General features: G+C 39.7%; 1 protein-coding gene across 10 annotated transcripts in view; it reads left to right on the top strand.

Moving 5' to 3' along the window:
• LOC102302230 (discs large homolog 1-like protein) overlaps nucleotides 1-25200 on the top strand; it is a 123585-nt gene that overhangs the window by 58142 nt on the left and 40243 nt on the right. For 8 of the 10 annotated variants that reach the window (XM_042220675.1, XM_014334082.2, XM_042220677.1 and 5 more), the window contains 6 exons: nucleotides 17119-17172; nucleotides 19081-19131; nucleotides 22177-22301; nucleotides 23154-23323; nucleotides 23512-23648; nucleotides 23887-24031. In XM_042220675.1, coding sequence (XP_042076609.1) covers nucleotides 17119-17172; nucleotides 19081-19131; nucleotides 22177-22301; nucleotides 23154-23323; nucleotides 23512-23648; nucleotides 23887-24031 — 682 coding nt within the window. Of the gene's footprint in view, nucleotides 1-31; nucleotides 9457-16083; nucleotides 17017-17118; nucleotides 17173-19080; nucleotides 19132-22176; nucleotides 22302-23153; nucleotides 23324-23511; nucleotides 23649-23886; nucleotides 24032-25200 lie in introns of those variants that run through there. The other 2 variants (XM_042220676.1, XM_042220683.1) reach the window with 2 other exon arrangements.

Genomic DNA, 25200 nt, shown 5'->3' on the forward strand with positions numbered 1-25200 from the left:
CACACACACACACACACACACACACACACACACACACACACACATTGTGTTGTGGCCATGAGTAGTGCAATGGATTTGCGCTGCTTGAGAGTGTGTGAGGTGTTGCGTCACCTTCTGTGAGTGGGATGAAGCTTGCATATCAGCTCTCTCCCACACACACTGAACACACACACACAGACATCTCCACACGCTCCCTCTCCATCAGTCTCCTACCTCCAGCCTGTTCTCTGGTTATGCTGATATAATCAGCACAGATTAGCTGACCACAAGCAATCACTTAATATGTCCACTAACTAATGAGACTGAACACAACATAACGATGTCTCCATCCATCTTGTGTGATTACTATGGGATGGTTTGACACTACAGGCGGCTTGACCTATTCACCGCTACTTGAGAAATTCATGACTGGATATAAGTGCTGATTGTGATGTAAATCAGAAGCCTTGAGTGTCACTGCTTCATTAGAGCATCGGCTTTTCATTTTAGAGCAACAATGTCTGCTTGTGTATTATTATTACTACCAGGCAGAATAATATTGGCACCTTTGTTATGCAGTCACACATGGATGTGCTACAGTAAGTGACAGGCTCATTACTGTACACCATAAGGCACAGATTATAATTGGAAAAGCTTTTGTTGCACAGAGAATATGAGCCAGCAAACAGTTAATGATGCCATCCCTCTTGACTTGTAATTGTGCCTCCTTGTAGGACAATGAGTGTGCGTCTTGATTAAAATTAAAGTTTAATCCTGTGACAGAAATGAGCAGCAGCACCACCAGTAGTGGCCTCTCTGACAGTTTGTCCCTTTCTTCAAGTAGGTATGATCAAATCTTTTATATCACTTCAGCAAATTGCCTCTGGAAAAAGTCCTAAAACAGATATGAGTATGCAGAGTCAGCAGGAAAGGGATTCGATTTTGGTACCAGAAGCTTTCTTGTATTTGTTTGCTTGTATTAGAGCTGGCTGTGGTTGCATGCAGGTAAACAGTCCATAATAAGAGCAAGAGAGGGATTGCATTTTGAGAAAGATAATATGCAGAGTGACAGCAGAGGAACTAGTGATGTCAGCTGGCTTCCAGAAACGTTCAAAATCTGGTTCCCAGATTGTAAATGAAATAACTTGTCCGTGTTAACAACCAGGCCAGGGTTTCTGTCACTTGGAAGCCAAATATGCACTAGTTCCAGTTAGTTTTTTAATGTTCTGCATGATAGGTACAAGTGGGTGTCTTCTGATGTTTCTTCTTTAAGAAAGTAACAGCATGAGACATTTTAATGTCAGTACTAACACTGTCAAAATTTCCACATATCCTATGAGCAGCAATACCATAAAATTTCAGTAAAGGTAAGATTTCAGCATCATGATGCTGCAGTGGTTCGTACTGTTGCTTTACACCAAGTAGGTCTTGGATTCAAAGCACCATCTGCTCGGTGCATGGTGGATTTGGGGGCCTTTCTGTGTGGAGTTTGTGTATTCTCTGTGTGTCTGTGTGGGTTCTCACCTGGTACTCCAACTTCCTCCCACAGTCCACAGACATGCAATTAGCGGGGTTAGATTAACTGGTGAATCGAAATTTCCCAAAGGTGTGAATGGCTGTCTGTCTCTGTGTATCAGCCCTGCAACAGATTGGTGGACTGTCCAGGATGTACCCTGCCTCTTGCCCTATAGCCCCCGCCCCTCCTACAATCCTGCATTGGACAAGTGGAAGTAAATGAATAGATGGGACAGTAAGACTTAAAGATATCAGCTTTTCAAGAGCATTTTGTTAAAATGAATTTAACTTATTAGACTCACTCACCAAGAATGTACAGATCCGGTCTCTATTTCAGCTGCCTGCATCTTTAGGGATGTCATTGTTTCCTTTAGAAATGATCTGTGACACTGTTTCCTTGCTGTGTTTTGCTGTTGGTGGGGGCTTTTTTTCCTTCGTTTTTCTTTTGATGCGTGCAGTATAGTGCTGCACTTTCATCATTCCACATGTTGTTATTGTCCAGAATAAAATATGGCCAGGTTGTTGAAAATAGCTTAAAAACTACTGGTACTAAAGAAGCTTTTGTTATGACAGTTGCTTAGATAAAAACAAGCATTTTTCCTACATCAATTTAGAAACGTAATATTTTCTTTCTAATTTTTATTTGACATTTTTGCATTTTTGCAATAAGTTTAGTGTAAAATGGTCAGCAGATAAACTGGTAAGTAGTTGCTGCTTATCCTCCTGTCTTTGGATCTTTGGCAGTGCTTTAATATGAGTGTGTGGTTGTGCTAGAGTAATAAATGTATTCAAAAGGAACTAATGAGTAGAAGTTTTTTAACACCCACAGTTTTAAGTCACTTTTTTTGTTGCACTGCTGTAAGGACTCCAGCTCCTTCATCTCTGCCAGGATTAGGCAGAGTGCCTAGAGACTGAAAACAGAGTTTGTAATTAAGTCATGGAGGAAGAGATCACCATCCTGGCAGTCACAGTGGGCACACTGATAGACAAAGAAAGAAAGTGTCAGTTACAGTGACTGTAATTGACTCCGAGACCACTTTCTTAACAGACAATACCATTACAGCATGTATTACTTCACTCTGAGCTCTGGCTCACAGTTGGAGGGATGCACAGGCAGTCTAGTTAACAGAAGCTATGGTTTCACCAGCATGTATGAGTGACACAGATAGATGGGGAAAGAGAGCGCGGTGAACACCACGGAGAACGAACCTCTCAGTAATTGTTGAACCTTGCGCGCTTAATTCAGGAAACGATCGTACCCAACATCCCCACGAGTAGGATCGCTTCCTGAGGTCAACAATCAGAGGAGGAGGAGGTGTTTATGACAGTACAGAAGACTCGGCCCTGCTCCTGTTGACCCCACTAACTTTCCTATTACAGCATGTTATCTCACCTGTAGTATTTATGATAAGGAATAGTGGCATGAGATTGAAAATAAGTCACTATTGCAGTAAACAAATCCTCCAGAAATCATTTCTTTCTTGTCGATCAGTGCTTCACATTAGCTGAAGTTAAATCTTCAGAACTGTAATAATCCCATTATGTTATGATAAAGGCCACACTTCTGTGGGTACAACGTGTTTACAGTGTGTTTCTAAGCCATGTTCTTATCGATACGCTAAGACGCTGTCGATTCAGGATGAATGCTGTTTCAAATAGGGATCCACAGACTCTGAATCTGTGGGTTTTTGTTGTGGTTATTTATTTACATGACAGGAAGCAATTTGATCCATATGAGAAATAAGGGACATATTTCAAAGTCTTTTCACCAGCTCCTTGTTTTACCTGCGCCTGAAGCCCAGGTACAGTCTGAAAGAGTGTAGATGTAGTTCATCCACAGAATGAGGAAGCTGATAATAGTAATGTATTGCCACAAGTAGTTTCTTTATGAAAATAAGATGTATGTCAATGCCTGTATATCTGTGCACTACTGATTCTGTGGGAAACACTGATCGTGCAATTTTTGAACATGAACAACACTGATGTGTCGCAGCATATCTTATTTGTTAACGTTGTGATATCGGTCAACAGTTACATATATGGGTGGTAAACAGGGACATCCATTTCAAATTATGTTAGATTTTTATTTAAATAAATAGAATTTTCTTGCTGTCAATTTCCTGAATTTCAGCTAAATAAGCTGTTAGAGCTCAGGTAATCATTTGCTATAGATATTTGTGCTCTATTAAATTTCTGGCTGGTGAAAAAAACTGAATGAAGTGTCTGCCAAGCTTGATCTCCTCTTTGTCTCAGTTAGTTAAGGACAATATTAAATCTTATTATTTTACAGACAGACAACATTTAAATCTTTAACAGCAAAAGCTTGTCAAAGCCTTCCAGCTCCAGCCCAGAGCACATCTCTGCTCTAGTCATAACAGACTCTGTAAATTAATACTGATTTCTGCTGCTGGTGTGTGATATATGATAATGAAGATCTCAGGCTGCAGCCTCACATGTCTGATCACCCACTGGATCCATGGAGACCACGGCTCCTGTTGGTCTTTTTTACAAGCTTTACTTGTGGATCGTGTCAGAGCATCTGCAGCCATTATTCAGTCGATTTGTGTCTGTTTAGAAAAGTCAGTGACATGAGAAATAGTACGCGCATTTGTTAACAGGAAATGCCTTTTAAATGCTGTTAGACCTGGTGCCAGTGCTAATTGGACTGCGCACTTCTTGAACTCTTCAGGCCGTATAATTACACCGAAAATGTATTTTACAGCCTTTACCGTAATATTTACCGTAATATGTACCATCAGTTTCAATTAAGATGAAGTGATTCCAAGATGAAGCCAAGCACTCGACAACTGAAGCTTCAAAATACTCTGAATTATACCATTATACCATCAAGAAACTACCAAATGTAACATTTTGTGGGATTGGAAAACTGGACAGCATTCAAAGCTCTATACCTGTGTGTTCATTATTATGACAATTATTTTGCTCACCTAAGAGTCAGTAAATGATTTGAATTTTTTGAGGTGTGGGGCCTCAGTATCTGAGTGGGACACTACATAAATGTAAGTCAGTACTCATGACGTCACCTTCATCGTATCTGTGTGCGTGCATTCTAGCCTCCTCTCAGTTCTCCATCTGTCTGTGGAGTCTGAGGCCTCCTGCTGGGGACAGCCAGGATTACAACCTAGTCTCCAATCTGGAGAGAGTGGAGTTTATTGATTGTAGTTAATTGTTTTCGGAAGTCTGTTCTGCAAATCCTCTCAGCCTCTAGCCAAGATGCTGTCTCCTGTCACATGTCTGTTTTTGCTGTCAAACACTTGATCCTCGCTGACGGCTCTTGGTGTGGTCAGTTTTTGGCTTTTAGAGATAAATAGTAAAACATTTTGCTTGAGTGAAGCATGAAGGAGCAAAAAAGACATGGCCCACATCTTCACTTTTTACAGGAAAGAAAGGATTGTGTGAATTCAGTGCTTTGAACATTTTCATGTGTTTGTCTGTGTGTGACTGTGTGTGTGTGTGTGTGTGTGTGCGTGTGTGTGTGTGTGCGTGTGTGCATGTGTAAAAGAATAATTAATATCTATTACAGTAATTGCATGGAGCACAAAAGGTTTTATACTCAGCAAATAAGGTTGTTTTTTTTCTCCTGGATAGTCGGGTTGTTCTGACCCAGAAGAGAAAATAACTACTCAATTAAACCAGTGTGCAGAACTGATGGTGTAACGTTGGCTGATTTATTATTTTCCTAATGTTTTTCTGTTAAAAAAATTAAATTAAAACATTACATAGTGGTGTCAAATTAGAGTGGGGGTAGAAAGCTAAGTAGAGCTTGACACAGTGTAGGCAGGCTGAGTCAGATGATTTCTAATAAAAAGATTTGGGGGTGCAGTGTCAAGTTTGTCCCACCTTTAGTACTAATGGAGTAATCACAGCAGGGACTAGAACCTGACTGACAGATTATACTTCTCTCATATGAGCCTAATCCACACTGCAGCATTGTGGATTAGGCTCTAAGATGTGAAATATCTTATTCTCACATCCTTGTTTCTTCTCCTTGTCTGCCCTCTCCACCCCATCCCTGTATTTTCATGTTTCAGCAGCAGCCTCCACCCCTCCCTACCCCGCCCTCTAGCACTATATTAGTGCTGGCTTCATTTAGCGCTGTGATGCTAACAGCCTATTCTTCTTGCTCATCCTCTTCTGACTGAGCGCTTAGCCTGCAGCGCTAGCAGTACTTTACACACGGAACACACACACTCGTAACGCACTGGGCCGCTACAACAGGCTTTCTCTCTGCCACCCTCGCCCTCTCTCCATCTCTTTGTGCTCTCCACATGGGTGCTGCTTTTTAATGTGCCTTATCTCTATTTGCTTCTCTTTTTTTTATCAGCTTGGTTTGGGGCCAGTTGTGCTATATATTAACTGACATTATAAAGACATCAGGCTCATAGCTACAACCAGATAGGTGTATGTGTGTGTGCATTTCTCTTGCTCCAATGGCAGATCCTGTTCTTTCCTAAATACCAACTGTAGGCTGCCAGAAGCTATATTTAAACTGATCTGGGGGAAAAAATAAGCCTTTTCTCAGTCACTGTGCACAGGCTCAACTGATATCAGTAGGGTTTTTATAGTCGTATCTATGCATCTACTTAAATGTAAAAAAAGAAGGTGAATTTATTGATTTATTTTTAAGTGTTGCCAAGTGTTGACTTTAACCCAAATCAGTTAATAGTATGAATTCCTGCTGGTTATCTAACCAAGTCCATCTAAGTTTGTTAAAGAGACACATACATTTTTCTAAACATGTAAACTGCAAGTTCTTCAATAACCTTGAATATCGGAATGTTTTCTGGGGTATAAGGTTGCATAGGTATATAATTAGTTCCATCTCAACAGGAAGAAAACATAAGAAGTGTCAAATTTATACTTTACTAAGATTATACTGGTCCTTGGTGCTCTTTCACAGTTCATCCACTGTTAGAAACAAGCTGATTTTTTTCCAACTTTCCTCATAATGAGAAAGTTTGAACAGCAGATGGATAGTGCTTCTGTGTTTCCAGCCAGAGCTGTGTCCCTGAAATGACCCCCTAGCTGACATCATATGGAGCCAAGAATAGAAAAAAGAAAAAAACCTGTCTGAAACGTCGCAAAACAATGAACACAAAGGAAAAGCTCAGTAGGCCCACAATGCCAAATATCTTTTTTTGCATAAAGGTGCAATGCCACATCCCATATTACTCGTTATTACTTATACTGCAACACCTCTTCAGCGCTGCAAGTGTAGTGCAGTGACAAAGTATTTGCCCCCTTCCTGATTTCTTTTCTTTATTTGTCACACTTTTATGTCTCAGATCATCAAACAAATCTTAATATTAGACAAAGGAACTTCAGTAAATACAAAATGTTTGATTTTTTGTTGTTGTTGTTGTTGTTGTTCATTGATAATTTATTAAGGGAAGAAAAACCTATGTGGTCCTGTGTAAAAAGCAATTACTCTTCTTTGCTGAATTATTTTAATCCAGTCACATTGGAGGGTTTTGGAGCATGAACGATGTGGTCATGCCAAAGAATCTTAGTTGGCTTTAAGTCAGGACTTTGATTTGGCCACTCCAAAACCTTCATTGTGTTTTGTTTTTTTAGCTTTTCAGGGGTGGACTTGGTGTTTCCAGTCACTGTCCTGCTGAATAACTGAGTTTGAACTTCAGCGCGTGAACTGATAGCTGGACACTTTCCTTGAGGATTTTCTGCAGTGGGACAAATACTTTTTCGTGGCACTGTATGCAAGAAATAAATAAAAAAACACAATTTAGATGGTTATGTATTAAGTTTCCATACCTGACCACAACTGTAAAAGACCAAAGGCGTACCTTCTGCCATAGATAAATTAAAGCCTGAAACATATAATAAGCAACCACATCATGATTCACAAAGAGACAGTGAAGTAGGCCAAGGCATACACACAAAACGCGCTTGCAAACACTGCATTCCAGCTGACCCGGCCTGTCTTGAGATGCTTTAAAAGAGCAAGACAAAGGTTGATGGAAGCGACCGCAATCCACCAATCACAGCACTCCCTTCTTTGTACACACACACACTGTGACTCTGAGCGCTGTATTGCTGTCCTCGGTTGCCTATCGATTAGTTATGCCTGGCTGCTGTCATGTGCAGGAGTCCGGGGAAGCCCCCTAATTGGCCAGTCCGGGAAAGGGAGAGAAAGAGCAAGAGAGTGAGTTGGGGAAAGAGAGAGAATGAGAGAGAGAGAGAGGTGGATGCTGAGGGAAAGAGGCACCATAGAAAGATGAGAGCAGCTGAGGGATGTGGCTAATTCAATCTATCATACCATGAAAACAAGACAAGATGAGAGAAGGAAGATGATGAGAACTCTTTCAGACCTTTTTTTAAATTTCTGCTGGATTTAAAGAATGAATATAAATCTTAAGAGAAAAGGGAAATGCAATATAGGACTTTTTGGAATATATAAATGTGATGAATGCTGAGGGGCCAACACTTTTGATACAAAACTGGAGTGTGCTGTCGGTGGATAATGTGAATTACTCTGACTGAAGACTGGAGTAGACTAACCACAGGAGTGAGAAATCTTCCATTGGAGCACTGTCTACAAAGCAGGACTGGAAGGAGTGGTCAACTTGTCCAAGTGGCTTTCCTGTTTCTTTTTGGGACCCAGCTTTTATTATCCTACTGCTACCATACCAATGAGAGATGGTGAGAGTGTTAAAAATGGTAATAAAGGAGGATGCTTTGCTTTTGACGACTAATTCACACTCAAATCCATAAGGGAAAGGAAACACGAGTAAAGTTGCCTAAAGAGGAGGGATTACTTTATTTTTTTTTATTCCGGTGAGATTTACTTATTGACATATGAGAAAAAAGGGCTGAAATACCTACTTTGTACTGGATGCGGAGAGGGATTGGTTGTTCTTGAGAGGCATGACCTACATTATTCAGACAGAAGTGATGGTGAGGAGCATCTCAGTAAAGGAGAGAGTGTGGTAAGCGATAAATAAAAAAACAAAACGTAAAGACGACAGAGAGGATTTCTTTGTGTTTTTATGAATCTTTGTCAGTATGAACACTTATTTCCACAGCCATGAGTTTTGTTGTAGCCCTAAAAAGCCCAGCGGTGGCACCACAAAGGGCAAATCTGGCAAAGGGAAGGCCAAGTCGAGCAAGAGCCACTCTCACTCGAAGCATAACCAGAATTTATTGCAAATACAGACGCCGAGTAACCAACTGCAATCTTCGCCTCGACACTCACCAAAGCGCCACCCGCATTCACCAAAGCCAAAGCAACGGCATCCGCCAAAACAGCTCACTCCGTCTCCCTCTCCCAGCTACTACCACATAGCGCCACCATCTTCCAGTCATCAGCTATGCCCGCCATCACCAACTTGCCATCTGGCCCCACAGTCCCCAAACAGCCTATTTCCTTCGCCAAGCCACCATCAGCTTCACCTATCACCAGGCCACTATCACTCCCCCAACGACCACTTGCTTCACCTGTCAGCAAGTCATCATCAGCTGCAGCATCATTCTCACAACCAGTATCACCCATCAGCCTCGCCCAGTCACATGCTCTCTTCACATTCGACTCATCAAATCTACCACCAGCAGCAGCAGCTCCACTCCCCCAGTCACCACTCACTGTTCCAGCAGTACCAGCACCACCACCACAACTGCCCTTCTCCTCTTCCTCATGCCTCCCAGTCGCTTTCTATCCATCCTTTTCACTCTCCACAGCTCCCCTTGTATTCCGGGCTGGGGGGTAATGGGTGGAGCACACTTCCTACCAACCTCGCCAACAGGGGCTGTAGAGGGAAGTTTCCCAATCTTAGAGACAGCGTGAAAAAGAGTCCCATAAAGAGCAAAGGCAAAACAGGAGGCAGGCTGTGGCCCAATGACACGTATATCTGGACTGCACACTCAATGGAGACACCCCCACATGTGCCACTCATACACCACTTCCCACGAATACAAGCCCATGTACAGGTAGGTTATAGGTGGAAGTATGTCAGACGTGGACAGCAAAGGCGGGAACAGCGTTATTTCCCATCTATCTCTACTGAGTGAGATGCTGATACCAGAAACAATTTTCAGTTATGCATTGTGCAGATGCACTTGTGGTGGATTTTGCCTGTTATTAGTGCTAAATAAAGTCATGAACAAATACTTTTGATAAGCAGTCAAGCTAATGATTGATTATAAAAGAAAATTAATCATTTACTATGTCATCCTCAAAATTTCAATAGGTGTAGAAGTAACTATAGCCTTGGTATCTAGAACTAGGTTTGGGATGGGGGAGGGTGTCCTGCATGTACTGTAGACCATTCTGCTAGGTGGATTTATTGGTATTGTAAGGAAAGGGCCACCTTTAGTCCATTGTATCATTTGAAAGATAACCTCATGCTAACTAGAAAGAAATCTGTATTATTTCTTTGAGTATATCACATTGGTCTGTAGTTCAGTTTCAGAGAGCATATACTTCTACTTAACATATATTTCTATGTCACTATTTTCCAGCTATTTTATTGGCCACTGCATTTTGGGCAAATTGCTTTCTTAGTGTTTGTTTGTAGAAAGATCTTCAAATGAAAAGCTACACACTTATATAGGGGTGATATAGAGAGTGCGTTACAAAAAGGGAAAAAAACACATGGCAGTAGAGAACGAGACATTCACTGATTTTATACAGGACACTGTGTCCTTTACTGACATAACATCTGATAAGAGCTTCAATTGTATGGAAATAATAGCATTGATTACTATGTTCAAAGTACTGCTAGAATCAATATAAACTGGCTACATTAGTCCCTAAAAGAAAGATGGAACAGTGAGCAAGGAAGAAGTGTAATTTGTGACAACAGCCTCCTTCAGACTCAGAGTATTGCTATCTCATTTCATTTATTTATTTATTTCACACTTGGTACAACAGTTTCCACAGTTAGTTCTTTCAGACAAACCAACCACACTTTCTATCGGTAAAGCACTGCAACCATGTGTGAATAGGAGCAGGAAGAAGAAAATATTCTTATTAAACCCTGCCCCCCATCTACAATACAACTTATATTGCAAGTGGGCACCAAAAAGCAAGGAACAAACTAACATTTATCTCCGGTCCTAAAGCGAAACCAAACAACAAATTTACAATCAGAATATACCACTCCACATAGTAACAAGGATAAAAGATAAGTAAATAAAATAAAATGAGGCAAAAAATAATGGAGGCAAAAAATAATGGATCCTTTTTTAATTAACTAATTAATTAATTAACTTCGTTCACGTTCTTCATATTGAGTTATCGTTTTAGACATGCAACACTTTTTAAAACACTATAAATTTATACAGTTCTTTAAATTATAATGAAGAGAGTTCCACAGTCGTATACCCCTAACCGATGGACTCATTAATCTTTGTGTAGTCCTAGCTAGCTGATGTTTAAAATAAAATTTGCTTCTGCTGTCTTCTCCCCCCGAACACATTGAAAATAATCTTTGTAACTTAAAAGGCAAAATTTTATTTTTAGCCTTAAACATAATTAATAGTGTCCGTAGTTTCACTAAATCTCTTAATTTTAATAATTTCAATTTTATAAATAATTTATTTGTATGTTTTCTATTTTTAACGTTATGAATCATTCGTATCACTTTCTTCTGTAATAAGTTTAGAGGTTTTATAGCATTCTCATATGTATTCCCCAAACTTCCACACAGTAACTAAAGTATGAGAAAAACAATGAAAAATATAAAATGCGCATTGTTTTGTAGTCTAATAAATCTCTTACATTTCCCAAAATATAAATGTTTTTAACCATCTTCTTTCTAACATACTCAATATGTGATTTCCATGTCATATTTTCATCTACTATTACACCCAAAAAGCGAAATTCAGCAACTCTTTCAATCAATTCTCCATTAATGGACATAATGACTTCTTCCTCCTTTACACGATTGCCAAATATCATGAATTTCGTTTTTGTCAGATTCAAAAATAATTTATTTACATCAAACCATTTTTTTAATCTTAACATCTCAGAAATCATAATTTCAAATCTTTCAAATTCACTCCTGAGCAATAAACATTTGTGTCATCTGCAAATAAAATAAAATTTAACCTTTTTGATACGTCACAGATATCATTATTAAATAAATTAAAAAGTTTAGGTCCCAAAATAGAACCTTGAGGAACGCCACATACAATCTTCAATCTTTCAGAGGTATTGCCGAGATAATGTACATATTGGGACTTATTTTCTAAATAACTCCTTAACCAATTCAATGCCACTCCTCTCACACCATAAGTATACAATTTAGAAATCAAAATAGAATGTTGTAACGTGTCAAAAGCTTTTTTTAAATCAACGAATACCCCGACTGTGTATTTATTATTATGGGTTGCAGATGAAATATCGTCAATGAAAGTCAACAATGCTAATGCCGTTGATCTATTTTTACGAAAGCCAAATTGATTTTCATTTATTAGTTGATTTTTTTCAATAAAACTATCAAGTCTTTACGCAAAAAGTTTTTCAAGCACTTTTGAAAACTGTGACAAAAGAGACACTGGCCTATAGTTATTAAAACTATGCTTATCTCCTGATTTATATAAGGGTATCACTTTTGCCACTTTCATTCAATCAGGAAATACTCCTGATTGTAACGAGAGATTAAAAATATAGCAAAGAGGAATACTTATACAGTCTAAAGTCTTTTTAATTATAACCATGTCTATAGCATCACAGTCAGTAGATTTTTTATTTTTAAAGTTTTCTACAATTGCTACTATTTCTTTTATGGTAATATCAGCTAAGAATATAGAAGTAACCACTCTACTTTCTCCTTTCTAGACTTCCTCATATTCTGGGTCGTCATTTTTTCTAATTAAATTTGCTAAAGTAGGTCCAACATTTACAAAAAAGGAATTTAATTTGTTTGCTACTTCAGTCCTGTCATCAACAACTTGACTATTCTTAATGAAATAAATAGGCCGATCTGAGGGTGTGTTCTTGTTACCCAATACTTACCCAATATTCCAAATGCCCTTAATATTATTCTTGTTTTCCTGATGGGAGGTCTACAAATACATTGGCTGCTAAAAGCAATCTCCAAGTGTTGTACTTATATCTGACCACAGTGTTATGGACAATTTAGAAGCATAAGGTCACTACAGTATTGCTGCCATTATCTTGAAGCTTCGAGTGCTTTGCTGATGTTTTCCACACAAAACTGCACTCTGGGCTGTCAAATGAATTGTAATATATTCATAGCTTGTCTCTCTTTTACTCTGAGGGATACTGGAAGTAATTCAGAAATACAGAGAAAACAGATTTAGAGCAAATGAAAGGTTTCAAAATAAAGCCTGCAGTCAATGGGACAGCACTGAACAATGATGGGCGCAGTGCAAGAGCGATTCCCAGTAATACAATCAAAAGAGCATAGCCATCCATGTGTAACAGGAAATGTGTCGTATTATATAAACTCTACAGAGATGAAGAATAGTAAAGGAAATGAATGTAACAGTGTAGCTCTCTTCTACTTGCTATAGTTATTGCGGACACGGTGATCACAGAGTTAGAAGGTAGCGATGGTGTGATTAGTGTGATTAGAGTGGTTGTTCTGAGTGGATGGAGTCATGCTCCATCTGATTAAGTTATCTGATTTTCATTGCTTGTTAGGAAGTCAGAACGAGCGATGATGTTATGATTGTATGAATGTTTGGGTCCGTGTTCACCTCTGTGGACAGCCAGTGTGAGTTGGTTTTAGAGAAACGCAACACTTTGGCCTTTGTATGTGTTTTGCACGTTCTTCCATATGTGATTGTGTGTGTGTTAGATTGCTATAGGATTCTTGATTTCTGTTTATCCAATCATGAGTCATCTGCTAATTAATAATTACGTTGATGGTTTAGAAGCTGATTAAAGCCCGCTACACTAATGGAAAATCATTTCCCCAAGTCTACACACTCGCACACACACACACATATGCAGACCTCCTTCAGGACCTAATCACTTGTATGTCTCTCTGTGTGATAAGACAAACGTGGGATAGTCTGGATCTCTCTCTAAGCTGTCCTGTGTTGGACTCAACCAACCATAATGCCATGATAACACAGCTGGTGTAACACCCGTTATGTAACGACTGACAATCACTTGCACAGGACAACAAAACACTGTCTGGATATGGATGTTTTGTGTGCCTGTGTATTTGTGCACCGAGTGCTTGTTTGTTTATATTTGCACATTTGTACTTTTGGCCTTTTCATGTAACACAACTCTGTCCTCACACACTCAGACACACACACAAATTCAAATATGTATTGATGTTACATAAGGGTGCAGTCTGACATGGCGTGCCAATGGAATCACCAGCTGAGTGACGGACTGGATTTGTCGCTTTGTGAATGGTGCGCACAAACAGAGAAAGAGACACTTACGCAGAGCTTGTCTGCACTGTGCAACGCTTTTCCTCTGCTGAGGGAGTCACATAAGGTTTAGGCAAAGCGGTGGACTAGCATGCATAGTGGAATAAATTCCATACTGTGGTTAATAGGTGTTAATACAGTAGTGTCAGCTGAGGTGACTCCGTCAGTGTGTTTCATTGTCTAAGACTATTAGAATAAACAATTAACTGGTTATCTTTGTTGGTATTAACAGGTTAAGCCTACACGATAATTACAGTGACAAACAAGTTTTGGCTGGTGAAAGTCAGGAGTGTAGAGTCTGTCGTCCACAGGCTAAAATCTGGCCACCCCTCTGACCACCACACCCAACCAATGGGAAAGCCCACAGGGGGGCTGTGCATAGACTCAGAACTGGAGTTACATTCAGTGAGTGTGTTTTTTCTAGCAGAATTTTTTCACTGATTGATTTTTCTGCCACCATTATACCCACACACTGACACATTTTGACAATGCAGCTATCCTTATCCTTATTATAATCATCATATGAGCTTTTACATATAAAAAACAACAACTTTATCGATTTTCCTAGATAATTTTTGTCAGCTGAGGCTTACATAAAAGCGATAACTTGAAGTAATTGTTTTTAAATCAGGAATTTTAGCCTACTCTTTATATTGTTGCTTCAGTTCATTGAGGTTTGCAGGCGTTCATTTATGCCTAGCTCTCTTTAGTTCCTGCTACAGCATTTCAGTCAGTTTGAGGTGTGGACTTTGGCTGGACCATTGCAACACCTTCACTCTTTCCTTTTTCAGCCATTTTCTTGTACAATTGCTGCTTGTGATTGTGTTTGGGATCATTGTCCTGTTGCATGACCCAGTTTTGGCCAAGCTTTAGCTGTTGGACAGATTGCTCCACATTTCGCTCTAGAATACTTTGGTATATAGAGAAGTTCATGGTCAACTCAGTGACTGCATGATGCCAAGGTCCTGTGGCTGCAAAACAAGCCAAAATCATTAGTTTTCCACCACCATGCTTAGCTGTAGCTATGAGGTGTTTGTGCTGATATGCTGTGTTTGGCTGTGTATTGTGGCCAAACATCTCCACTTTGGTTCTGTCTTACCAGAGGACATTGTTCCAGAAGTCTTTGTGGTTTGTCCTGATGCAGCTTTGTAAACCTAAGCTATGCTGCCATGTTTATCGACACAAGGCGTTCTCCTGGAAACCCTTTTAAACAATTCATATTTGTTCAGTCTTTTTCTAATTGTGCTCTCGTGAGCTTTAACATTTAAAAGTCTAATTGAAGCCTGCAGAGTTGTAAAGAGGCATTCAGTTAACCCCCCCAGACCAACAAAATGCTAAAACCAAATGACAGGTGGTCACACATGCCAATGACTAATGAACCAAGTGCATTTGATTCCACTCAATGCCACCCCTAGATAAATAACAGCTTCAGCCAGGCCACCCCTATAATATCGGTCCCTGGTTACTTTGTTACAGGTTGTAGTCTCAATGTGTGCATTTGTTTGGGATCAGAAGTCATTAAGTTTTTTTCTTAAATTTCCTTATGTTGATGTGATTGATGTGAGCTTTCTAGTGGCAAAGGATAAAGAGGGTTGGTGTCCTTGTTGCAGTGATCTGCAGTGTTTTTCTAAAGCTTTTAAAACTGTCTGAGCTCTCTTTGAAAAGCAGCAAACTTGAGAGATCCTATTTTTGCTTTAGGTATACATTAACATTTGAATAGTGTTCTCCTAAATCAAATAACAGTCCAAAAATATTTAATACAGATATTTTCCTCTTTGTCTTCTCTGACATAAATACAGGTCCTCATACATCCTGACGACAACAGCTGTACCTGTCAGCATGGCCTCAGTGCCTCATTATGCAGGACTTAACCTGCTGTGTCCCAGCCTCCTTGTATCTATGTCTCTCTGAACCTTACTCCAAATTTCTTCTCACACTGTTATTTTTTTTCTTTTTTTCTTTTTAAAAAAAATCCTGTGTCCTTTTTTTTCTCCACTCTACATTTCTCAATATTGTTGACCAGCAGGCGGATTTCACTCCTCCCACCATACCTATAATCCTCCACACCCCACACTACCCCCTTCTGTTCCCTTGTGGGATCAAGCATCCAGCCAGCTTGACTGACAGTTCCACATGTGGCAGTGAGAGAGGAGGGGGTGGGGGGTGGGGGGGAGGCAACAGGGTGGATGAGAGGTAGAGATTAGTAGAGACATAGATGCTGTTGCTGCTCTGCTGCATGTTCATGGTTATGGTGGCCTGTTTGGTTCTCTTGCTTGTTTGATGCTAGTTTAACTTGTTAGTTTGGCAACTTTTTTTGGCGACAGAACAAGAAGCGGAGTTCTTAAATGGACTGGCACGCTGATCGCTGGGCTGTTTGAGAAGTCTAGAGCCAGTGCTAAAGGTGGACGTCAGGGCACTAGATACTCTCTGGAGAGAAAGTGAGAGGAGACGAGGGAACAGGAGTCAGTAGGTTGGAAATGGAAAAAAAAAAAGATGTTCATGTTCTTGCAAAATGACAAAAACGACATCCTGTAGGTATTAGTGAGTTTCCTGCCTTTTGCTTTGCATGTGATTAGAAAATAGGAAATGGAAACCAGTGTCAGTCATCTGCAGCTGCCACAACCCTAGCACAGATCGCTCCAAGCCTCTTCTTTAGAAGGAGACCGGGAAGAAAGAGGAGGCTGATTTTGGGTGCAGAAGAAAGGAATAAACACTTGTTGTAGAGTGCAGAGCGCGCATGGGAGTGAAGGGGAGATTGCGGTCGGTGGATTTATACAAAGCAGATGGATCTGGGAAGTTGACTTAATTTAAGAGATTAAATATGGATGACCTACAATAGGATGGTGGTGTAAAGTACTGTGCAGCAGTGTACAATGTTGTACTATTTTACTATTAGAAAAAACGTCTAAAATGTATCGAGTGTTTTGTGGTCCAGTTCTGAATTTTTGTTGAGACACTTTATGGCACAGTGGCAGAGCTTTAGTAAGTTGTCCTATAGCGTGGTTTGCCGTGTAGTACTGTAGTACTGCCCAGTATAAGGGCTGTGCAGTATGTCATGCAGTGTATGCCGTCGCTCCAGGGTGGTAATCTGTAGCAGATGTACTCGAAATGCTGTACCAAAACATGAGACGAGTAAGTGCTTATTGCTGCTCTCTGTGTGTTTCTCTTTGTTCTCAGCAAGAGTGCTTTGATATTAAAAGTAATTAATAATAACACCGACATTGTCTCTTTCAGGCCAACCCCCCTCCAGTGGTGGTCAACACCGACAGCGTCGACACCCCCCCATATGTGAGTACGGCTTCAGATATAAGGCTAGACTATAATTATATTTTTTAAATAGTAAGGTTGAATATAAAAACTTTACATTAAATCATTGTCTTTAGTCCATTAATTTAGTGTTTTTTTTTTCTTGCCAAAAAATGTGCTTCACATGTGCAGTAATTTGAATATTTTACAAACAATTAACGTGCACGGAGTTTTAGGTTGAAATCTCACTTTAGAATTACATGAATACAGATGTCGTTTTACCAGCTGCCACAGAAAATCAGTATCTGTGGTTGTTAGATAAGTTTATTATGTAATTACTGTGGAATTAGTCCCTGCTGAACTAAAACTGAAATTAAACACAGGCAGTGAAAGATTTGTGCGCTTGCAGGTTTCACTTATTAGTTCGCTGATATCATTTATGGATGCTTTTCTCCAGTAAGGACTAACCTTTTCTGACACCTTTAGAGACCAGGGTATTCTGGAGCCAAAAATGCACCAGGTGCATTGCTATGTTATAATACACATGCTGTGATGCTATGATATTGACACTTGTGATGCTGGTTGTGCTTCACAGTAAATAATCCAATAATTTTAAAGGGTTTCAAAGGAATCTAAGTTTTTCATCATATTCATAGTAAGTTCAATTCCATATAATCAGGCAGCACTCACCACTATGTCAATAGTGTCAGATAGTAGTAGTCACAGCGTACATGGTGGCTGATGGATGATCGTGCCCTCTGTTTGAAACGACAGAGATTCACAATCTAAACTAATCTGAGCGCACAGAGGCACAGATTACAGCCAAGGGGATTACATGGGCCACTGGGATGCCTCTCGACCACTGTGTTTGCGTGTTTATCAACTATGTGTGTGTGCGTGTCATCTCGCCCCCAGCAGCTGTATGTCCTAGTGTCAACTGAGCCGGACTCAAAATATATTGAGATCCGATTTAATTCTGTGCTCTTTACATTCAGTCTTAAAACGTGGATGTTAATGTGATTTATAGTACAGACGGTCCAGGCTGAGCAATGTGATTGGCCCACGGGCAAGCCATCAGGGATGCTCTTAAATATGACATCATAGACGCATCATCGCATTACGGATCTAATCTGCGGGATTCATGCATCAGTCATAAATAATCAAATTCCTAAATTCTCATTTCTTTTGTTCACATACTTCTTGCAGTCTGCGTACCTACAATAGGCAGTGTGTTAGTGATCAGATAATCAAGTCACATTTTTAGTTAGAAGTAAACAAACGTTGTCAAGCTCCTATTAATGTTCAGAGATAGCAGCTTACTTTGGTGTGCTTCAGTGTCTGCTGCACTAAGACAGGGTTTTACGTTTAATCTCTGGTGACTTCTAACTACACAAAATGTAGTTTCTCTTTTATGTGAACAAATTTTACCTCATATTTTACTTTCACCTTAAGAACATTTTTACATGACTAAGATTGAGGGTTTTTAAAAAAAAACATTTAAAAAGTTGTGGTCTATGTGACATTTAACTTGTGATGTAAAAGTGTAGGCGGTCTCACCAAAGATGCTCTGTTCTTCTTAACATCTAAAGGGTAACTACTGCAAAGATGAGTGTAAAGCCCAGATTTGTACAATATGACATATGACCTATTTTGTATCACAACTTTCTTTCTTTGCAAACATTAATCTTTCAGTAACATTTGAATGCCTGACCTGAAAAAAACTGAAGCAGTCTGAATCCTGAGCTTATTTGATTGATTGATTGATTGATTGATTGATTGATTGATTTTTTGGCTTGCAGAGTTTTTATGTTTTGAAACACTGGCCATGTTTAATATAAACATCCAGCACTGTAACAGTGACAGAAAATAAGGAAAAGCAAATGTGGATTAAAGAAAGAGTTTATTCTCTCTGTTCATTTTCATCTCTCTCTTTTTTTATCTTTCAAACAGGTCAATGGAACAGAAGCAGACTATGAGTATGAGGAAATCACGTTGGAGCGGGTAAAAACATACAACACACCATCACCATGTGTGGCCATCACATAAACTCTACATGTACTCAGCTCGACGTACAGTAGTCACAACACGGCAAAAACTAAAATGAAAAAATTATAATAGTTCACCCTTAAAACCTGATAAAGATTCAATGTTTTTTGTCTGTTCTTTTTCTTAACAAACTAAATATGTCACAAAATTAACTAGTTTTTTGACTCTAAAAAAATCTAAATCCTTAATAAGACTGAGAGAACACAATGATTTAAGTCAGAAAACCCATCCCTGTGTTAGCTGCCTTTGTCCCCGGTTATTTTCCTCTACTTCAGCTCGTCATTCTGCTTTTCCTTAACTTAGCCTGATCATTGGTCTGATTCTGTTGGCCCTCTTTCCCTGTCCTCTCTTTCTTTTCCATCCTTCTTCCCTTTCCATGCCTGGCCCCTTCCTCCTTCATTCTCATTACATGCCCCTTTCTCTCATGCCTAAGGCTGTCTCTGCACCTCCCTCTCTCTCGCCCTATTCTCCTGTGACCTGGTTCTGTCTGCTTGACTGGATCTGCTTTAAAGACGCCATGGACGTACATGCAAACACAGGCGTAGACATTATACTTAGCCATTATACTAACCTTGAATCCAGTGACAGAGTGCAAGTGAGAAAGCACCATGCCAGTGATCTACTATATGCCAGCTGGCGATATCTGGAAACATCTCTATCTCTTTTACATGTTGACTTTTTTTCCACTGCAAATTACTTTGGAAAGAGAAAATGATCCATTAACAGAAAAAATTATGCTTTAATGTCTTCTTTAGGAGACACACATATCCCTACACTTAATCTCTTATTCTTCTTTGAAGTGGAACTAAGGTAAATTTACAGTAACCCCTGTCCAGCTTACAGTTTGGCAGACTGAGAACCCATCATCTAGTCTGCTGACATAGCCTCTTGGGGCAAATGCAGAAACTGCAGAAGTCAATCTTTTTGTGTGTTCAGCAGATATATAAATCGATTTTCTGTTTTCATTAGCCCGGTTATTGCCTATAAATGCAAATAAATTTTAAAAAGCCAATAAGAAAATTAATTGTTGTTGGTTTATCCGATCATGTTTTAGACCTTCCGTGCAGCTGCTCTTTTGCTTCCGCACAGTTTTGTTGCATGTTTTTTTAAAAGCATTCAACCAAAGCCCGATCAGAGGGAATCTTTTCATATGAACAAATATTTTGGCTATCTGCACTGTACCTTCTGCCTGGGCGCTCTTCCAGAAAGCAAGTTTAGTGAAAAGAGTTTGTTTCAGATTGTCTGGGTTCTCTCTTCCAGAAAGAGAGCTGACTGACGCACCGTTTCATTTCCTTATAACATTTTATCATTTTTGCAGCTCGTCTCTGAGCGTCTTGACTTGAAGAAGTTTGATCTTTACAAATATGAAATCCTAAGCAGACGTTACTTTTTTTAATATTTAACATCAGCGTGAATTAAAATGAAGGCTCTTGCTTTTAATTTACCTGTTACCTGTTACCTTGGTGATTCCTGGCGTCAGAGATCTGAACTTACTAAACCTGTGTTCAAATCGCTTCAGTGACTGCTCTTTAAAATAACATTATACTTTTTCCCTCTTCATGGACTCTGAGCCAGAAAATGCAAACAGTGATTCATTCATGAACAAACACACTCGACTTGATTAGCTCTTTGTGGCTTAGAATGAATGTTTTTCTGTTTGTACATTCTTACCAGCTTAACTTTCGCCTTTTTTCTTTTTTATATTTAACATTAAGTTACACGACTCATTGCTGCACCACTTCATCTGGTTGAACAACTCCTTGTAAAAGAAAAGGAGGCTGCACTGTGTTGAAGAGCACCAGTACATATAACCTGTATGCCAAAGAGAGTTCAGCTTCACCTCTTTCTGTGGTAAATGTATGATGATACAGGGATTAAGCTTGCTTGAGGTAATTAGAATAGTAGAATCTAGTTGGGATAGGTCACATATTGTCATGGTTTGCTGTGTGGCAGGCAGGACCCAAATGCAGGACTCATAAATGCAAGGATCAACTAAAAGAGGCAGCTTTATTTTGGATGTAAGTGATTCTTCAAACAAACAGAAAACAAAACCAAAAATGAGGAACTAGAAATACGAACCAAAATCAAAACACTAACACTGGGAAACAGAGCTAGAAAACTACAAGGAGCACAGCGAAAAAAACGCACAGCATAGTCAGGGTACAATGCGACAACTAATAGAGAGAAACACAGGACTAGGACGAGCAGGTGGGGAACAGGTGGTAACACAGCTGGGACAAATCAGACCCAACGAGACAAGGGAAAAAACCCCACACAGGGACAGGGACTATCAAGATAAAACAGGAAACACACGACAGGCACAGAGGCACGGACTTGCCACTGAACAGAGGGAACACGGAGCACAGGGACAGGAGTAACAAACTGCGACATGAGACACGACTGACTAGGGAACAAGAAAATAAACACAAAGACAGAACTAAACCTACACTAAATATGAAGGGCACAGAAAAACTGGAGATCAAAAAACAAAGAAGAACTAAAAATACAGAACCATAAACCAAAAAGACTAGTAATGAGAAACCATGATGAAATCAAAGATTAATAATAACACAGAACACTGGGTCACGACACAGGACTGTGGCACGTACATTGTGGTCCATCCTTAGTCTGCTATAAAACCTTGGCCACAGCAACTGGACCAGTTGGTTTTCTGTCTTCTGTGTTGGATTACATGATGCTGAACAGAGCAGAGCAGGCATAATGTCTACAAATCTGACATGAACCAAGAAACTGTGGGCTCACTGAATCAACTCAAATTCTGTATGAGGTTTGCCAGTTGGATGTAGGGAAGGGCTAAGCTGTCAGCTGATTTCTGTTGACTTTAAGATCACTTGATCTGAAAAGCAGCTGAACTCGACTTTATGGCTTGCCTAGACTAACGTTAATCAGTTAATATCACGGTGCACAGTAATCTTTTAAAACCTGTATAAGTGCTTTTTTAACCTTTAAAACACTCTGTGTATCTGTGTCTATGCGTAGGGTAACTCAGGCCTCGGCTTCAGTATCGCTGGAGGGACCGATAACCCCCACATTGGAGATGACCCCTCGATCTTCATCACCAAGATTATACCTGGAGGAGCTGCAGCCCAGAATGGACGACTCAGGTGCAAACACAGACACTGTTGCTTTCATTAGACGTGAGCAAGAATTATTTGATTACATTATGTGCAGGTGCAGCGCTTCTTGGGTGCTACATGCCCGAGCTCAGCTGCTGCCCTCAAAGTTAGAAATTGAACCATCTTAGTCTGAACATTTATCACAAGTGTTTGCAGAAATTGGGCATGCAGAATGGATTTGTAGTCCTCTAATAATCCTCCTTTTTCACATTCAAACTGAAGCAATACTGTTCATGTGTGTAGCGTCACACCTGTGGCAGCAGATTTACCTAATTATTGGTGTGGCATTGATCGAGCAGGTAACATTATTGTTCCGGAGTTATTGAACTTAGACAACAATGCTTTCAGCAGCTGCCAGCAAACTCAGCTAACATTGTGAGAGGCTGCTGTGTGGAGAGCATCTCCAATCACAGTAAATTGGCTGTCTAGCTTTACAACAGACTTCACCATGAGAGCTTCGGTTGTTATTATACTACAGAATAAAGGGATGTGAATCCCTCGCAGTTTTTCTCTTTACCCATACCAAGGTAACTACCTTGGTAAAGCCAGTGGCTCTAGACAATCTTTGAAAATGAACAAGAGATGTCTGATTGAACCAAGAACTGTCTATTTTCAGTTTCTGGTATTTGATTGTGTTCACTCACCCACTCCAATCTCCCCATTTCAGGACGTATGTCTAGTTTAGCTTTAATTCTCAAAAAGAAAGCGACCACTCACTGTCAGCAGCTCCTTTCCCAATTTGGTCTTAGACTGAGCAGCATAACATTTGTTTTTCCTCCCAGTTCATCTCCCCCATCCAAGGCAGTTCACTTCTTTACTTCATGTATTGTTGCCATGCAGGGTGAATGACTGTATAGTCCGGGTGAATGAGACGGACGTCAGAGAAGTGACCCACAGCGGCGCCGTGGAGGCTCTAAAGGAGGCAGGTGGTCTGGTCAGACTGTGTATACGACGCAGGAGGAGCCTCACCGAGAGAATCCTGGATATCAAACTAGTCAAAGGCCCCAAAGGTGAGACTGTGCTAGCATAGCAACAGACTGCCAAGTCTACAATTAGTCCAGCACAGATATATTGCAGTTATTGTTGTTGTGGTACTATAGCAGAACACTTCATAAAAAAACAGTGTTATGACTTACAAAAAAAGTATCAGATGTTAAGAAAATATTCAAGCGTGTGACGTAGTGACTTATTCTTCCAGGTTTAGGATTTAGTATAGCTGGTGGAGTTGGAAACCAACATGTCCCTGGCGACAACAGCATCTATGTGACCAAAATCATTGAGGGAGGAGCAGCACACAAAGATGGACGTCTACAAATAGGCGACAAGCTTGTTGCTGTAAGAAAACACTTCCTCTTTTTTTTTTACTCTCTTCTCTTTTGTGCAAATTTGATTTAAAAATCGAATTATACACACTAAAGTGCATATGAAGGTTGCACTTCATATTACTGTTAAAAAAGAAGTTACCCTAAAAGGGGTACCATCCCCATGAACCTGAATGGATGGATGGATGGATATTTATCATGTGTGGCGCATGTCTGTAGAAAATAATACTGTTTATGTCATTTATGTTCAGGTAAATGGTTCCTGTTTGGAGGAGGTAACTCACGAGGAGGCAGTGGCCGCCCTAAAGTCGACTCCTGATGTCGTGTACCTGCGTGTGGCCAAACACACCTCCGTTTTTATCAATGACAACTTCCCTCCGCCCGATGTCACTAACTGTGAGTACACAAAAAGAGCTCTACGTTCTGAACGTTGAATTTTTTATATTTTAATTGCACAACATGTATTTGTGAAACCCAGTTTCATCCGTCTGCGTAGACTCTCGCTATTCTTGAGAAGTTCAAAAACAACTTGCAGTCAGACAGCGTGCCGCTGACTGTTGTACACATCGTTGCCACCAAGATGGTGAGGCGTTTTAGAGCCAGATGGTGCTGAACAAAAAAAAAGAAAAGAAAAGAAAAAGAAAGAAAACAGCAAGGAACAAAGCTGAAATTTCTTTGCTTCCCACACATAGAGAGCTGCTTTTTACTGAAGCCCTGAACAGTGACTCTTACTCAGAGCTTGTCATGAATCATGAAACTCGACCAGCAACCAATCAAGGAAACAAAGAAAAGTCAAGCAAAGGTGAAGTAAACTGTAAACGGGTACATGGAGTTAAATTAGCTTTCGCGTAAAATAAAAAGGTACCTACAAAAACCATTATTAACATCTGCATGTCCTCCCTTTACATGCCATCAGATATACTCAGCTAAGATATAATCAGATGTAGTCTTTCTTTAATCACGCAGTCTCATTGAGGTTCATATCATATTTTATAAGACACCTGAGAACAAGAAATATTCAGAAAACGCAATCAGCAGGTGAAAAACAACACGATACAGACGTAGACTCTTTAAAAAGTAAATTACATCAATAAAGCTCTCCGAGGGGAGAATGGAGCAATCGTTATTACTCGACTTAGATCAGAAGAGAGCTTTATACATGTCAACTGGTCATACGGGAAACAATGAGAACAAAGTTATGAGGATTAGCTTGCAACTTTTATGTCATATGTTGAATATTAATATTAAATGAAAATCAGCTGTCAAGCTGATGCAAGCTCGGTACCTAGTTATAAGAGCTATCTGTATGTTAAAGAAACGGTGCATTTAAAAAAAGCAAGCCAGAAGTGTGAGATCACAGTTGCATATATTTTTATATGTAAGTTATTTATTAAATAATAATAAGTAATAAGTAAATATTAAGACTACTATAGAAAGCTGTTTTAGGATAGCGATTATTTGACATCCATGAAGTTTTCTGTTAAATATGTGACGTCACTTTAGTCAGTTTGGGATGATAGATTAACTGGATTGGAAATGCACATTACCTAGTTTGATTTACTAGT

Source organism: Haplochromis burtoni, unplaced genomic scaffold (genome assembly GCF_018398535.1).
Source record: "Haplochromis burtoni strain Fernald_Lab_line unplaced genomic scaffold, NCSU_Asbu1 Contig_53, whole genome shotgun sequence".
NCBI lineage: Eukaryota > Metazoa > Chordata > Actinopteri > Cichliformes > Cichlidae > Haplochromis > Haplochromis burtoni.